At 38.4% G+C, this 18,415-nt stretch overlaps 2 protein-coding genes across 5 annotated transcripts in view; both read left to right on the forward strand.

Annotated features, from left to right (window-relative positions):
• Positions 1-4,306: 4,306 nt before the first annotated feature.
• On the forward strand, positions 4,307-5,038 carry LOC132174433 (uncharacterized). Its single transcript, XM_059586092.1, has one exon. The coding sequence runs from the start codon at positions 4,307-4,309 to the stop codon at positions 5,036-5,038; it is 732 nt and encodes a 243-aa protein (XP_059442075.1).
• A 3,471-nt stretch (positions 5,039-8,509) lies between these two features.
• Positions 8,510-18,415, forward strand: part of LOC132173691 (uncharacterized) — a 20,745-nt gene continuing 10,839 nt past the window's right edge. For all 4 annotated transcript variants that reach the window (XM_059585262.1, XM_059585259.1, XM_059585260.1 and 1 more), the window contains exons 1-2: positions 8,510-8,916; positions 9,163-10,215. In XM_059585262.1, the coding sequence (XP_059441245.1) occupies positions 9,332-10,215 (884 nt within the window). In that variant the 5' untranslated portion in view covers positions 8,510-8,916; positions 9,163-9,331. The remainder of the gene's footprint in view (positions 8,917-9,162; positions 10,216-18,415) is intronic.

Genomic DNA, 18,415 nt, shown 5'->3' on the forward strand with positions numbered 1-18,415 from the left:
TACAAGGCTACAACTACATGGAACGATGTGACTTAACAGATGGAACGTCGGATGGATGGTTGGAAGAAATTGTATCTTTCAAAAGGAGGACGGTTAACTCTTATTAAAAGTACGCTGTCCAATCTTTTGACTTATTTATTATCTTTGTTTCCTGTTCCTATGAGGGTGGCCAAAAGGATTGAGAAAGTCCAAAGAGATTTCATGTGGGGAGGAATGGGAGATGAGCCAAAATTGCATCTTATTAATTGGAACCAAATTTGCCGTCCCTTTCGGGCCAGCGGTCTTGGCATTCGGAATCTGGATAAGTTTAACCAAGCTTTCTTGGGAAAATGGCTATGGTGATATGTGACAGAGAGTGACACTCTTTGGTACAAGATAAGTAAAGCCAAGTATGAAGATCAGGATGGTGGGTGGTATACGAAGGAGGTGTCGGGTCCTTATGGTGTGGGTTTATGGAAGCATATTAGAAGAGGTTGGGATAATTTTGCCAAAGGTGTGCAGCTTGAGGTGGGGTTGGGGTTGAAAGTTCGTTTTTGGCATGATATTTGGTGTTGCGATCAATCGTTGAAGCATGCCTTCCAAGTATTGCGAGATACAAAGAAGCCTGGGTAAAGGATAACTTTATTTGGAGGAATGAGATTGTTGAGTGGAATGTCATCGTTGTGCATTTCGTCTAGGATTGGGAGTTGGATGTGGTCTTATTTTTCTTTGATCGGTTATACTCTTGTAAGGTTTCTCATGGTAATGTGTACCGCATTCGCTGGTCCCCTTCCAAAAATGGTAAGTTCGAGGTGAAGTCATTCTATAAGGCTTTGTCCAATCTAGATCATGTGGTGTTTCCTTGGAAGAATATTTGGCGTACTTAGGTGCCTATGCGAGTGGCATTCTTTAGGTGGACTGGGGCTCTAGGCAAAATTCTGACTCATGATAATTTGCGAAAGAGGAATATTGTGGTGGTGGAATGGTGTTGTATGTGTAAGAAGAACGGAGAGTCAGTCGATCATTTACTTCTTCACTGCGAGGTTGCTAGTGCACGATGGCATTCTATCTTTAGTTGGTTCGGGCTGCATTAGGTTATGCCTTGTAGGGTGGAGGATTTGTATGCTTGTTGGTGGACGGGAGGGCGATCTCGGAGTGTGGTTATGTAGAAGATGATTCATTTATGTCTTATGTGGTGTTGATGGAGCGAAAGAAATGTAAGATGCTTTGAAGATTCCACAAGGACTTTAGAGAAGCTTATCCATTTTTTCTCCTTTACACTATTTACTTGGACCGTTGTTTGGTTAGCTCTGTTAGTGATTAGTTTTTCTGATTTTCTCTTCTTCTTCTTTTTTTACTTCTATCTAGGCACTCTTTTTTTATACTCCCCGTGTAAAAGGGTTGCGGCCCTTAGCAGTTTGTTATATACAACATTACTTATAATTTTTTTTTTTAAAAAAAAAAAAAAAAAAAAAAAAAAACTTTCTCCAAAGGAAATATTATGTACAGCCGAAAATTGAGCTTTGCATTTCTTTAGTAGACCCAGTCACACAAGAATATGATCACAACAATGACATAATAGCATAGCCTTGTAAGTGAAGCTGAAGTAATTATAGTCTAAATCTGCTTATGTTGCGTACTTTTCACAATTTTCTACTAGTCTGGTGTATCTTGTTCTTCCTGCGAGTGAATAAACTACAAATCATATACCTTGTTGTTTGACTTGACATAACTAGTTTGTAGAAATCCTGTATAGAATATAAGATATCTATAAAATTAACAAAATACCTCAGTTCACAATTTATGAGTCAAACAACAAGAAGATAATAAATGTTGTATAAATACTCAGTCCTTGGAGAAACGACTTTGAACAATTGGGTCAAGATGGCAAGATCAACCAAACATTTAGATGGCATACAATTTTGTAACACCCCACCCCAATAATACACAATATTTTTCGCTTTTGGCACATCCAAACCAGACTTCTCAGAAGGTCACCTATCTTGGTGCTACTCTCACAGAAATACGATTAACTGTGGAATTCTGATAGGTTCATGACCATCACGACTTTAAAACGCGTTGTTTTCATTAAGGGTGTAAGTATACATATTAGCACATTTCCATCTCCATACCCAGGCGATGTGGGACATCACAATCACCCCCTCTTAGGACCCAGCGTCCCCACTAGCGACCCTCATAGGATTAGCCTATACTTGGCGTTCCAACGAGTGCCCGCTAGCGACCTTCATGGGCTTGTACACGTTCCCCCCATCTCAGGCTGGACAATGACTCTGATACCATTTGTATTATCACACCCCAATGACACACAATATTGTCCGCTTTTGGCTCCCCCAAACCAAACTTTTCAGGATGTCACCCATCCTAGTACTACTCTCGCAGAAGCACGCTTAACAACGAAATTCTGATGGGTTCATGACCATCACAGCTTTAAAAACACGTTGTCATTTGGGATGTAAGTATACATATAAGCGCATTTTCATTTTCATACCCAGGCGATGTGGGATGTCACAATCACCCTCTCTTAAGATCCAGCATCCTCGCTGGCGACCCTCATGGGATTAGCCCATTCTTGGCGTCCCAACGAATGCCCGCTAACGACCTTCATGGGCTTGTGCGCGCTTCCCTCATCTCAGGTTGGGCAATAGCTCTGATGCCATTTGTAACAACCTAGGAAAAAGCGTTAGCCACATCTGAGCTATCACTTCAAAATGATTAGTCAATTTGGAGCTTCCCTAGAATTAATTATAAAGTCCAGTTTCACCTAGTAACTAGGCAATGTGAAACTTAGCACCTATGACTATCTTTTATAAACCACCCACTCTATGTAAGCTTCTTCTCATCTTCTCAATATGGGACCGGGGTATTACAATTACATTATTCAAACGTTCTAGTTCCTGCAATTTACCCTATTTCTGAAACAAACTTGAGTGACAATTGCTTTTTCTTCGTGCCCCAAGAGAGGATTATAAATCTCCACTGCTATTGTCAAGCTTGGACATACTTAACACTGACCCAGCCAGTCTATTGTGTGATGTGCTGCTGAAAGGCCATGTTCAGATAAACTAGTCCCAAGCCCATTGCTGCCTCTAAACTTTTGGGGGCTATTGAGAATCAACAGTCCTAGCATCCTCAACTTGTTCAACCATTTTACCCCTTAGTAATGTTGAATAACGATGTAGCATGGTTAAGGAGAAGTCAAACAACATTTTTGGAGCTTAGATAGTGATAAACACAATTTAGAAATTGGAATGTAGTGACACTTGGTTAAAAGAACTTTCTCTATACCCTAAACTATGTCATTGAGTTTTGCACATTTTTACATATGAAAAAAAAAAAAAAAAACACACACACACATCATTGAGTTTTTCGGGGATGAAAAAAATCACAGTGGGGTTGTTCCTTGTAAAGATTATTTGATTAGAACTTGAATTGTGGTGGCATTCCCATTCAAGTTGATGCCTTTTTGTTTTACCTTCATATTTCCAAGCTTCTTTTGGACAACATGGTCAACAATGCTAGTCTCCATCTCTCTTCTTTTATGAGATTATCTTTTGTCTATAATAGAAATGGTACTAAGAAATAGTATTTCTATCATTATTGTACTTTTTTCTAATATATAAAATATTGAAAGGACCACAATACATTCTAAGCATCTCTTTTGTACAAACTATAATAATAACATGGTATCGGAGCAAGATACCATCATCATTTTACACGCCTTTTCCTGGGTTTCTCTGAGACGACTTTTGATTTTGCAGGCGGTTTTTCGGCGAGTCCACACTTCGACCCCAACACTGTTAGCTCCATCGTCTCCTCGCATAGATCGGATCAGATCACTCAACCAGTCTTCTGATTCGTTCTCTGAATCTTGCTATATATCTTAGTGCTGAAATTCATTAGTCAATATGGTTTTTATCTAATTCCCACTCAATCTAAACTTAGAGTTAACATCCTTGATCTGTTGCGAAAGTAGTTGCAGTGAATACAAGAGGAGGAAGATGACGTCGGGGAGTAGGCTGCCGACTTGGAAGGAGAGGGAGAACAACAAGAAGAGAGAGTAGGCTTCCTCTTTAACCACCTCACCAATGCTCTAAAAGACTAAAACCTCCAAACCCCTCAATTGCCAAACACACCCACATGCCCTTTACACATGTCTCACTTCAAAACCTTCATTTCCCACCACTTTCACACCCTCCTTAAACCTTAAAACCCTCTCCACTGTTCTCACATAACCAATTCCTACTTTTCATGCAAATCTCTTCCACTTTTGTCTCTCTTTTACAGCACCCAAACATCTTCAATCCAAATGGAGGACCCAATCGAGCCTGAAAACGGGAATGGGAAGCAAGCAAACAAGAAGCCATTGGATGTTATGTTCAAAGAAGCTGTGAGTGTGAGTTTATGCGAAAATGCTGAAAGCAGTGAAAGCAAAGGAGAAAACAGTGCATTGAAGAGCAGGTTGCGGGAATTGGAGAGAGAGGTGAGACGGCTGAAAGCGAATTCAAGAGTGGGAAATAAGGGATTGAAGAAAAGTAAGGATAAGGGTTTATATGCAGTCTTTATGAATCAAGAGGGTTGCAAGGAAGGGTACGAGGAGAGGGGGGAAGAGCCGGAAGAGAGTGTGGAAGATAAGCGATTGAAGAAAAGTAAGGGTAAGGGTTTATATGCAGCGTTTACTAACCCAAAGGGTTCCGAGGAAGGGTGCGAGGAGAGGGGGGAAGAGCTGGAAGAGAGCGTGGAAAATAAGGGATTGATGAAAAGTAAGGGTAAGAGTTTACATGCAACGTTTACAAATCAAGAGGCTTGCAAGGAATGGTGCGAGGAGAGGAGGAGGGAAGAGCCAAAGGTTTTTAAAGAGTTCTTGCCGGATATGGAAGTGTTTGCGAGTCATTTGTACATGGAAGGGTACTTTAACGATGCGAATTTCTTGAGGGCAAATAAGTTGGAATTTGATTATTTTGAGAGTCATTATGGTCGGGGTTATATGAGGTTTGCGGCCGAGAAGTTTGGCAAGGACTATCAAGAAACTGCAAAGTAAGAAAGTTTTCCTTTATATATTCTATGGATCCATAATTTTTGAGATTTAAAGTTAAAAATGATGAAGAATACTTGGATCAAACAGTAATAATCTGAAGTTTGACAAATAATAAACATATGGTTCATCATATAAATTTGATTAATTATGTCTTATAATGGATCATGAAAAACTAAATTATTTAATCCTTCTCTAAATAGATACTCCAACTAATCCAATGTAAATAAATATGAATTTGTTTTGTTTTTTTTTTTTAAATTGAATTCGGGAAAGGGTTGGGGGATCCTTATCACTCTTGATCCGAAATGAAGAGAATAGAGAATTCTAACCAACAAAAAACCAAAATAGGGTTTAGCTCTTCAACAATAGACCAAAAATGAAAACTACAGGGCAAAGATACAAACAAACAGTAGGAAATGGGATAAACAAGTGTCCCGATCCTCTCAATAGGGCCGGGACTGGGACATAAATATGAATTTGTGTTGATGTTAGTTTTATGTTATTCTTTTGAAAAAAATTAAACTTGCTCTACAGTTTTGAGAGAATAATCAAACAAGAATTTGAAAGTCTTAGTTAATAAATTTGGCTTTTTTGATACTTCTTGTATATTCCCGTTTTCATTTAAAAACTCATAAAAAGACCCAATATTAGCCCTTTTAGCAATTCAACAATGTATAAAAATCCAATTTTCTTTTGTCTTAGTTCTTTGTTTGAACATGAAAAACTTAATAGCCTTGGGGAATTCTATCTATTGATATGAAGTGTTAATGAATTTTACATGCTGAAATTTTATAATCACCCATAAACATATTGAGGTAGTTCCGATAATGCATAAGCTTTTACAATTTACACCCAATTTTAATTTAAATACGTTTTCTATGGACACCAAATGGGGTCTTAAGTCAATTGATGATTCCACAATGTGAAATACATTATCATATGGTATCAACGCATGTAAGTTAAGGTACTTAAAAAAACATACGTAAGTTAAGGAACCAAAACAACCAAAAAAAAAAAAAAAAAAACTTAAAATAAACCAAAACAATCAAACGGGGTTTTAAGTTAATTGATTGCATACTACCCTATATCTAATGGAATGGAAATATTAATTGTAGTAGTTTTTTGTTCTTAAGAAACAATTAAAAGAAATTAATTAAAAAGAAATTTGTTTTATTTTTTACAACTAAGAAACATCAAACAACTGAGGAAACAAATAATACACAAAGAAGAGAAGCTTCAATACTATTGTGAACTCTATGTTACAAAGTTATTGTCTTTATGCTTTGGTTCCCCTCAATAAGAATTTCTTGTTCTGTCCCTGTTTAATGGTACAGACGCAATTACTAAAAAGTAATAATCACCTAAGACAATTACGGTTGCAGTTAAGAAAGTATACCCAATTACCCATGTAGCATAGGGTGAATTCAACAATAATGAGAGCCTTCCAACAACATTGAAACCAAAGAGACTCTAGGTGGGTCTTGGAATAATCAATAAGCATTCATGAATTCTACCCATATTAATGACCCCATGTTTGTTTTCATTTGTATAAATTAGGGGTAATTATCTTTTTCTCCATAAACTACGATGCCATGTCAGTATCCCCCATGAACTGTCAACCTTACTGTCCGACCCTATCAGACTACCATTTTTTCCCCAAACCCCCCTTCCGTCTGTCAACCAGGTTAAAAAACTTGAAATGACCAAAATATCCTAACTTTATATACAAAAATTATATATAATACCATTAAATTTTTTTAAAAAAAATTTAAAAATATATATTATTAATGTATCAGTCCCAGTTTCAAAAAAAATATAAATATGTTAAAATTGAAAAACACTTATAATTTAATTTATAATTTAAAACAAATATATTTATATTTTTTGTTTTAATTTTTTATTTGGGAGGTATTTTTGTCTTTTAATGAGATTTAAAAGTTTAAAAGAGAATATTCCGTTTGGTTTAACGAGGTTAACTGACGGAATGAGGTTTTGGGAAGAAAATGATAATCTGATAGGGTCAAACACTAAGATTGGTAGTTCATGAAAATATTGACAAAGGATCGTAGTTTATGGGGAAAAGATAATTACTCATATAAATTATATCTCGAATTGCCTTTTGGAATATCATCATTATCAATTGAATTTTAGACATTTGAGTTTTTAATACATTTTAATCATATAAGAATAAGTGTTAATAAATTGTAAGAAAAAAAAGTATTAAATCTAACAATTTTTTTTTTTTTTTTTTTTTTTTTAATGAAATCTCATGTTAGTAAATTAACCAAACTTAATTGAATATATATATTTTTTCTAATTAAACTTAATTGAATTTGAGGGCATTTTAAAGTCTATCTAGTAGAGTCTCTGAGGGGTAGCTCAATCGGCTGTAGACTATGTCTTATGAAGCGGTGGTCACTAGTTTAAATCCTCATGTCCCTTCCCTTGTGTGAACATGCTATAGAGAAGCACTGTAATACCCCGGTCTCACATTGGGAAGATGAGAAGAAGCCCACATAGAGTGTGTGGTTTATAAAAATAGTCATGGGTGCTAAGTCCCACATTGCCTAATTACTAGGTGAAACTGAGCTTTATAATGAATTCTAGGGAAGCTCCAAATTGACTAGTCATTTTGGGGTAATAGCGCAGATGTGGCTAACGCTTATCCTTGGGTTGTTACAAGTGGTATCAGAGCCACCTAGTAACGTCAGGCTATGTGGTATTAAAGCACTGCATGACGTGGACATCAAGAATTTAAGAGCGGTCCCATATTGGGAAGATGAGAAGAAGCCCACATAGAGTGTGTGGTTTATAAAAATAGTCATGGGTGCTAAGTCCCACATTGCCTAATTACTAGGTGAAACTGGGCTTTATAATGAATTCTAGGGAAGCTCCAAATTGACTAGTCATTTTGGGGTAATAGCGCAGATGTGGCTAACGCTTATCCCTGGCTTGTTACAAGCACCATCCGCACGTTGCTTATGTGTGTTGGTTAACAGACTAGGGTTACCAACTTAAAAAAAAAAAAGAAAAAAAAGTGTAAAGTCCAGTTAACCCCTTCAAACTACCACTCAAATGACAATCTACCACGCAAATTATCAATTACGACAATTTACCCTCCAAACTACCAAAATAATGACAATGTATCTTCAATTTTTAAAAAATGATGAAATTACCCCTATCGAATTTTCAATAAGACAAAAATACCCTTAAAATTTGAAAAAAAAAAAAATTTAGTATTTTTATTTTAGTAAGGGTAATTTTGTTATTTTTTTTTAAAATTAGGGGTACATTATTATTGTTTTGGTAGTTTGGAGGGTAAATTATCGCAATTAATAATTTAGAGGTAAATTGTTGTTGAAGTGGTAGTTTGAAAGGGGTAAATGAATTTACTGATAAAAAAATTTCAAAGCTAGTTAAGGATTTCACGCATGTTTTCATTTCATTTTTCACTTTCCCTCTTTCTCTCTCCCCCCCACCCCCCACAAAACGCTGCCCTTGCCGCCACCACCAAGCACTGACGCCGACCACCAACCAGTGCCTCCGCTCACCACCAACAGTGACGGCACCCACCATCCGGTGCTTCTCTCCCCACACGCTACTCTTTCTCTCTCACCTTCCGCCCGCCACAACTCACACCTTCCGTCTCCGCCCATCGCCGGCACCGAACGCACCAGCGACACCCTCCCACCACGGCACCAGCTCGGACACCCACCTCCACCCATTTCACCTCCCCCCATTTACCTAAAATTTTCCCACGCTTCTCTCTCTAGGCGACACCCACTGAACGACGCCACCAACCACCAGCCAGTTCCGCCCACCATCTCCGCCGAACGCCACCCGTGTCACACCACCGTGCGATTCCCACCAAGTTGAAGGAGGTATGTATACATGTTTATATATGAAGATTAGATTTTTATTTATTTCTGATTTAATTGCCTAAATGGGTTTGCTTTGGTTTTTGTTTTGATTTGGGTTTGGATTTGTTTGTTTATTTACAATTGGTGTTTATTCTCTGAATCTTGCTATATATCTCAGTGCTGAAAATCATTAGTTGAGATGGTTTTGATCTAATTCCCACTCAATCTGAGCTTAGAGTTAACATCCTTGATCTGTTGCGAAAGCAGTTGCAGTGAATACAAGAGGAGGAAGATGACGCCGGGGAGTAGGCTGCCGACTTGGAAGGAGAGGGAGAACAACAAGAAGAGGGAGTAGGCTTCCTCTTCAACCGCCCCACCAATGCTCTAAAACTTCCAAACCCCTCAATTGCCAAACACACCTACATGCCCTTTACACATGTCTCACTTCAAAACCTTCATTTCCCACCACTTCCACACCCTCTTTAAACCCCAAAACCCTCTCCACCGTTCTCACATCACCAATTCTTGCTTTTCACACAATTCTCTTCCACTTTCGTCACTCTTTTACGGCACCCAAACAGCTTCAATCCAAATCGAGGACCCAATCAAACCTGAAAAGGGGAATGGGAAGCAAGCAAACAAGAAGCCATTGGATGTTATGTTCAAAGAAGCTGTGAGTGTGAGTTTATGCGAAAATGCTGAAAGCAGCGAAAGCGAAGGAGAAAACAGTGCATTGAAGAGCAGGTTGAGGGAATTGGAGAGCGAGGTGAGACGGCTGAAAGCGAATTCAAGAGTGGGAAATAAGGGATTGAAGAAAAGTAAGGGTAAGGGTTTATATGCAGTGTTTATGAATCAAGATGGTTGCAAGGAAGGGTGTGAGGAGAGGGGGGAAGAGCCGGAAGAGATTGTGGAAGAGAAGGGATTGAAGGAAAGTAAGGGTAAGGGTTTATATGGAGCGTTTACAAACCAAGAGGGTTGCGAGGAAGGGTGCGATGAGAGGGGGGAAGAGCCGGAAGAGAGCGTGGAAAATAAGGGATTGAAGAAAAGTAAGGGCAAGAGTTTACATGCTACGTTTACGAATCAAGAGGCTTGCAAGGAAGGGTGCGAGGAGAGGAGGAGGGAAGAGCCAGAGGTTTTTAAAGAGCTCTTGCCAGATATGGAAGTGTTTGTGAGTCATTTGTACAGGGAAGGGTACTTTAACAATGCAAATTTCTTGCGGGCGAATAAGTTGGAATTTGATTATTTTGAGAGTCATTATGGCCGGGGTTATGTGAGGTTTGCGGCCGAGAAGTTTGGCAAGGACCATCAAGAAATTGCAAAGTAAGAAAGTTTTCCTTTATATATTCTGTTGGCTCTTTTTGTTTATATAGGTTTTTCTTTGATTGTGGTTTGGATGGATGAGTTTTGCTCTTTATGGTATATAAGAATAACATTGTAAATAAGAAGAATGTGAACTTATACAAAAAAAAAAAGAACGTGAAGTTTTGCATTTTTTGGTTCTTGTGTCTCTTGGGTGGTGAAGAAAACCTTGTAGCACGGGACTGCTTCAAATTCCTCTCAATCTTTAAAGCCATTTGAAATGCCTCATCACCAGTAAAGTTCGATGTTTACCCATTGTGGGTCTTAAAAATTCTTCTACATCAGATCTTTAGCTCTTCAAATTTGTTCATATGCTAAACTGCCGACATGTTCCCTTGTCTAAGATTGGTTAATCAATGAAAGAGATCTTCATAGTCATAGGGCTGGTACTTCTGTTTTATTTTTTCATATAATCCCAAATAACAATTGGAGGCTGTTCAGTATGTCGACAATCATTCCCCACACCTCTCCAACAAATCTGAGCTTGTCCAGCAAGTTTCATGATATCAAAATTTTCCCTCTTCTCATCCGACATGTCATACCACATAAAGTACCCATCCCAAGAAGCAAGCCAATCTAAATAGACTTGGTAATCAATTTTTCCAGCAAAATCTAGTACTTCTAGATGAACTTTCTTTATTAGATATCCGGTCACATCATAAGAATCATGTCTCTCCTATTTCTACTTAGTTGCTCTCTTGTATATTTCCTGTGTACTTGGGTTGCGCCCCTCTGCGCTCTTTAATGCATCATTACTTATCAAAAAAAAAAAAAGAATCATGTCTCTCGTATTGATTTTGCTGCACCAGCACATGCACCATGTCCAAAAAGTAGCTTGTGGTATTTCAAAAGAATATGTGGCTCTAGTATTAACCCTAGGAAATGGGGTTGGATCATTTCTATGTCATTCAGCATTCTCCTCTCGAAATCCCGCTTTATCCTTGGAGCCATTATTGAGATTGTTAACTGAATTTTCATTTTTGTTAAGAGTACCGGCCTGCAAGTCTTAAAACTTGGCTTCCAAAGCTTCAAATCTTTCCGCAATCATATAAATATAGTCTTTCCTTCACCGATTCGTCATTGTACCTCTATAAGGCCGATCATGTAACACCCCCTTCCTGAAGTAAGGTGATATTACACATTTCTCGGGGTCATAATTATTCTATAAACAACATTGTCCATAATATCAAAGTTCCATAAGACCATAATTACAACACATCTAATAAAACTTAAACTTTGCTCTTTTCCTCTTCAAGGAGTAGCTTTTGTCTCTAGTTTCCTTGGCCTGTAGCATCATCCATGACTTCATCTGGGTTGTTTTTAGAAATCATCAAAAATATATAAAAGGGTGAGTCGAATGCTCAGTAAGTAGACACATCAACTTAAGTAAAATTGGAAAATGTTATTTAGTTCCAAAAATACATCATCAGTATCTATTTAATGAACACTAGAGAAGACGTTTTCATCAAACAATAATAGCATAACATCATTCATACAACATTAACTATTAGTTCAATATCATTGTGGCCAAGACACATTTATGCCCTGTATGCAAGGGTTGGCGATCACTAGGATCCCGGGTCCAGCATGTGGCCACATGTGTCCCCGCGTCAAGGATATGGTCATCATTGGATAAACTATGGTGCATTCAAGTGAGCCATTCCCAGCGGACCATATAAGATGGCTGCCTCCGCCCCTTTAGCTTTGGTACCATTGCTCTGTCATCATAAGGCCATTAAGTATCTTAAAACATTCATGCATTCATTCATTCATTTCCATTCCTTATTCTTTCTTCCATTCATCATTCTTTCATTCTTTCCTTTCCTTTTCATTCATTTCTTTTCCTTCCTTTCCATTCATTTTATGTTATTAAATAACATAACATACTTATAACATTTTTATAAAATGTCATTTTCATACAAAAATCATATCATTTTGGATACGTTAAAAGGGGCCACCAAGAAAGGCTAACATTGTAATCATTATAAGAAAATATAACATTTACATTTGCAAGAAATCATAAATATGATCATATCCCCTTTCCTCTAGACTGCGGCTAAGAGCAGTCTTTAAACTGCAATGTAATCATCTTGACAAATCTACCATTCTGTTTAACCATTACAGAGTTAATAACAACTTAACGTAAACTCCAACAGAAATTAACCAATTAATCATAAATACAAGGGAGTAACTTTACCTCATATGAACCTACTAATATTAATATGTAAAAACCATAGTCTACCAAATCTTTCTCTCATCTTTACTGTCTGTGCATCCCATCTCTCAGTTTCTCCCTTTCACTTTCTGCTCTCTTCCTTACTATACAAGTCTCTCTCTATACCTCTTATTCTCTTCAATCAGTAACTCTCTTTTTCTTTTTCTTGAACTCTGTTTCTCACTCTCAGTCTGTCTCCCTTTCTCTCTTTGGTTCTTTCTCACCCAGCTTTCTCTAGTTCTCTGATTGTCTTGCTCTTCTCTGATTTATCTCTACTAGCCCTCTCTCTCACACCCTGCCTCTTTCTCAATCTCCCCGTCAATCTCACGTTCTCCCCATTAATAATACTCTTATTCTCTCTCTTCCTTACTCTAATGTTCTTTCTATTTTAATAGTTAATAGCTGCTGAGAATATGCGAGAGGAAAAGAGGGACTGAGAGAATAAAAGACAAACAAATAGAATAATGCCGTGTGAGAGGGAGTGAGTGAGAGAGAGAGGGAAGAAATAAGAAATAAACAATTTAAAAGTAGAAATGAATGGGAGAGTGAGTTGGGCGATGCACATGAAATGAAGTAGGGAAATAAGTGCTGTGGAAGGAAAGTGAGTGGGAAGGCATGAGTGGTGGGAAAGGGAAACGAAGAAGTAGTGGGGTGGGTTGGTATGCTGGAAAAATATGATTTTTGCCACTAACTATAATTAACTATATAAATAGTCACTCATTACTAGTAGGCATCAACGTGCATGGGCCAGCCACTCACCATATAAATAATTAATAAGATCAAATCTAATCATCATATTAATCCTCAATATTGAATGTTCTTCTGATATAATTAAATACCCTTAATAACCTGTCTCTCTAATTAAATCATCAAATTCCTTGAATCACCAAAAATAATAAATCTTGAAATCATCTTTAGTAAAATTAAAGCTTACGATTTAATAATCTGAAATCAATATTCAATCTTATAATATTCATATAATTTCCTCATAAATAATTATCTCTTCTAAAATAAATCTTATCTTCAAATTACTATCTAATGAGGCAGAAAATTTGGGGCTTTCCAGATCACTTCTAGTTTTCTCATTTCTGAATAGTGTCTAATATCTATTTGATATAGGATCTTTTGAAATTATGCACTAACTTAGGTTTTTGATAACTTCTTGAATTATTATATATATATATATATATATATATATATATATATATATATTATGAATAATAATGTATTAGAAGAATACTTAAAGAAAAGCTCACGTACATGAAAAGTATACAAGAGAAGCAACCACCCTATTGGGGTCGAAAATCTAAAAAGTTAACAAGATCTACAAGATTAGCGGAAGAGAAATTAGGAACAAAATTTATAGCCTAATCTAAAAGGGAACTGAAGAAAGAGGATTTTAATTGTAGCACATTAGACTCACGGTCCTAAAAAAGACATCGATTCTTTCTCTCCAAATGCTCCACATTAGTAAAGTAGTGATCACTTTCTATATGGTCTCTTTGATTGTCTCCGACCTTGCGTCTTCCCATATTGAAGGAGCTCTATAATATTGCTAGGCATAATCCACAAGACTTCAAATAAAATGAGAACCAAGTGCCATATCTTGTTAGTAAACTAACAATGGATGAGAAGGTGGTTTACGGTCTCCTCGCTCTTCTTGCAAAGACAACACCAATTGACAAGGGTAAGAGCCTTCCTCCCAAGGTTATCAAGCGTAAGGATTTTACCTAAAGTTGCCTTCCAAGTGAAAGCAATACGAGGTGGTGCCTTCACCTTTCAAACGGTCTTCCAAGGAAAAAGCGAAGACTCTCCAAACTGTAAGGAATAGTAATAACTCTTCATCTACATCATCTACGGTGCTTATTATTATGTTTTGAAGTTGTTTCGGGCTTGAAGATAAACTTGGCTAAATTGGAATTGGTTCATGTGGGAAATGTTGATAATGTGGATGGGTTGGCTGGCATTTTGGGTTGTGGGTTGTCTTCTTTGCTTTTGAAGTATCTTGGCCTACCATTGGGGGCCTCTTATAAGGCCAAACATATTTGGGACGGTGTTATTGAGAAGATAAAGTATCGTTTGGCTAGTTGGAAAATAATGTACCTATCAAAGGATGAAAGGGTTATCCTCATCAAGAGTACACTTTCCAAATTACCTACTTACTTTATATACCTCTTTCCTTTCCGTGTGGGTGTTGCTTATTGTATTGAGAAGCTTCAATGTGATTTCTTATGGGGTGGACTAGGCGAAGAGTTCAAATATCACATGGTAAGCTGGGCTAAGGTTTGTTTGCCAATCCTTGAAGGAGGGTTAGGGGTGTGGAACTTGGTGATGTTCAATTGTGCTCTCCTAAGGAAATGACTTTGGCACTATGGGCTAGAGAGAGAAGCTTGGTGGAAAGTGATGGTGGATTCTAAATTTGGAGGTCCGTAGGGTGGTTGGAGCTATAATGAGACTATTGGGGCATATGGGTAGGGTTATAGAAGAATATTAGGACGGGCTGGGGGCAGTTCTCTAGACATACCAGATTTAAGGTGAGAGATGGATCTAAGGTTAGGTTCTAGCATGACTTTTGGTGTGGGGATAGGGCCCTTAAGGATTTTTTCCAAATTTATTTGGTATTGCGTACACAAAGGATGCATCTGTTGCAGCTTTTTTTTGGAGATTTTGGTGGATCCAATCAATGGAACGTGAACTTTGCTAGAGCAACTCATGATTGGGAGATGGATCTCATGGATGTCTTTGCCCCGTTCCTCAGGGCGTTGTACTAAGTTAGAGTTAGACGGGAAGGTGAAGAAGACAAGTTGTGGTGGGTCCTCTCCAAAAGATGGTTGTTTGCTGGTAAATCTTTCTATAGTGTCATGGGTAGTAATGATGGCTTTCGTTTTCCATGGAAGACTATTTGGCTAACTAACGTTTATTTGAGGGTGGCCCTCTTTTTTTTTTTTTTTTTGGTGTCAGGGAACCTCTCCAAGGCAGGGTCTTTCGGACCCACCCCTGCAGAGTAAACTTCGGTCTCGTGCACTGCACCCTTGAAAGTTTTCTTACACGGAACTGGTTAAATCGCTGGTTTTTCACCGGGGAGTGTGGCTCCAAGAGATTGCACCCATAAGGCGTTGAACCTTGGACCTTGATGGGAGCAAGCCTTAAGACCAAGGCCTCCACCACTTGGGCCAACCCCTTGGGGTTGAGGTTGGCCTTCTTTGCTTGGTCGGAGCCCTAGTTGACTTGTATGCTTGTCGGTGGACTGCTAACAAGTTTCAAAGTGTAGCTGTGTGGAAGATGGTGTCTTCGTGCCTTTTATAGTGTCTATAGAAAGAAAGGAGTGACAAAAGTTTTGAGGACCATAAGAGGAATTTGGAGGAGATTCAGTGCGTATTCTTTTGTACTTTGTATATATCCTTTAGTAAAACGTTATCATGATTTTCTTATTCTTTTTGCTTCTAGTTAGATGTTTTCTCTAGTATATTTCCTGTTTACTTGGGGTGCTTTACGTTTTTAATGATATTCGATTACTTATCAGAGAACAATAATAGCTCTTCACTTCAAACAATTGAATCTTCATTAGAAGCGGATGGCTGTTTATTGTTAAAATAGTGAATTGAATGTGAAAAAGAAAAAATAAACCCTAGGCTCAATGTTTTAAGAGAACTGCTTGAATCTAAGAGCATCTTCAGCAAAGTTTGTAAATTAGCTTTTTAGCTAAATTTAACTATTATTTTTTTTTTTGATAAGTAAAGATATATTATCAAGGCGCAAAGGGGCGCAACCCTAGTACACAGGGAGTATACAAGAGAGAGCTAAATTTAACTATTATGTTCTATTTTCTTGCTTCAGCAGACATTGTAAAATGAAATTTTTCCCTACAGTAAACTTTCATATTTGAAAGTTTATTGTAGCACCTTCTACTCTTTTTTTATTATTGTCTTTCCTTCTTTCTTCCTCTCTCTCTCTCTCTCTCTCTCTCTCCCTCAACGCTTGTTCGTTCTCTCCATTTTTGAGCTTCACTGGAGTGGACGACGCCGGTGAGGCCTGAGCGATGAGTACCCGCTCAAAACCACATCAACCTCATCATCAAAACCGCACCTCCACCAAGCCATGGGTACCATTCACCATAAACATGAAAATGGAGTTCAAGAGAGATGAAGGCTTGGTTTTGTAGCCCATATCTCCAACCCATCACTCCAAGAGAGACAAGAGATGGTCTAATCTAATTTTGATCCCCCATTTTGTGGTCCAATCTGATTTCCAGGTGCTGATTTGTCGGTTTGGTTTTGCCAAGAGAGAAGAGAGAAAGAGGGGAAGATTTGATTTCCATTTGTTGATGGTTTTGCTGAGAGAGAGAGAGAGAGGGAGGAGAGAGAGAGAGACGAGAGTTGAATGTGTGAAATTTTGCAGGGATGTTGTTGGTCTAGTTGATGGTAGTTGATTTGTTGCCTCTGGCTTTCGTTTGTGAGAATTTTGGGTTTCTAGAGTTTCTTCAGCTGGTATGGTGAGAGAGACGAGAAAGAGAGAGAGGCAAGAAAAATATGGGGTTAAAAAGTAATAAACAAATTATTAAAAAATAATTTTTTAAATAAAGTAGAGAGTGAAATAGATGATCTGCTGGAGTTTGTATTGAAAAATTAGTAGCTAAGATAGGAAAATGTGAATTTTGAGTGGCTAGAGTAGCCACTCTTGCTTTTATCAAAGGTAGGCAGATTCTAGATCCCATCTTAATTGCTAATGAATGCCTTAGTAGTAGGCTAAGATCTGGGGAGCCAGGGGTTATGTGCAAAATGGATTTGGAAAAAGCTTATGATCATGTGAACTGGGGTTTTTTGATGTACTTGTTAAGGAGGTGTGGTTTTGGAGGATTATGGTGTTCTTGGATTCAACATTGCATATCCTTAGTGCGGTTTTCGATTCTGGTAAATGGGTCTCCTAAATGATTTTTTAGCAGCTCCAGGGGTTTGAGACAAGGGGATCCCCTCTCTCATTTGTTGTTTGTTTTTGTGATGGAGGCTTTGAGTAGGATGATTTCTGCGGCGGTTCAGGGGGGGTTGGTAGAAGGCTTCAAAGTCGGCAATACTATTGTCTCTCATCTTTTATTTGCCGATGACACCTTGATTTTTTGCAATGCTAGGCCTGTCCAGTTACGCTATTTGCGGAGTGTGTTTTTGTTGTTTGAAGCTGCATCCGGTTTGAAGGTTAATTTGGCTAAGTCGATGCTAATTCCGGTGGGGAATGTGGAGCAAGTGGAGTTGTTAGCTGGTATTTTAGGGTGTGAGGCCGTTACTTTGCCAGTGAAGTATCTTGGTCTCCCGTTGGGAGGCTCTTATAAGACCAAGCAGATTTGGGATTGAGTTATCGAGAAGATCGAACATCGGTTGGCCAGTTGGAAAAGGGTGTATTTGTCGAAGGGGGGTAGGGTCACCCTTATCAAGAGCACTCTCGCTAACCTGCCCACTTATTACTTGTCTTTATTCCCTATTCCGGTGAGTGTTGCTAAGCGCATTGAGAAGCTTCAATGCAATTTCTTATGGGGTGGGATAGGTGAGGAGTTTAAGTACCACTTGGTGAAGTGGTCGCAGGTTTGCACTCCGATCAAGGAAGGAGGGTTGGGAATTAGGAATTTATTGGTGTTCAATCGCGCTCTTTTAGGGAAATGGTTATGGCGATATGGGACGGAGAGAGATGCTTGGTGGAGAATGGTGGTAGATTCGAAGTATGGAAGCTTATGGGGAGGGTGGTGTTCTGTTGAGCCTGGAAGAGCATTTGGGGTGGGGCTATGGAAGAATATTAGGAAAGGGTGGGATACTTTCAAAGGCTTGACGAGATTTGTAGTGGGGGATGAGACTAGGGTTAGCTTTTGGCATGATTGGTGGTGTGGAGACACAGCCCTCAGGATAGCTTTCCCGATTCTTTTTGGTATTGCTTGTGTGAAGGAGGCCTCAGTTGCGGATA

This window comes from Corylus avellana, chromosome ca3, assembly GCF_901000735.1.
Source record: "Corylus avellana chromosome ca3, CavTom2PMs-1.0".
Lineage (NCBI taxonomy): Eukaryota > Viridiplantae > Streptophyta > Magnoliopsida > Fagales > Betulaceae > Corylus > Corylus avellana.

What these genes read in the sequence shown, in the direction of transcription:
- LOC132174433 (XM_059586092.1), top strand. Translation starts at nt 4,307, where the DNA reads ATGGAGGACCCAATCGAGCCTGAAAACGGGAATGGGAAGCAAGCAAAC.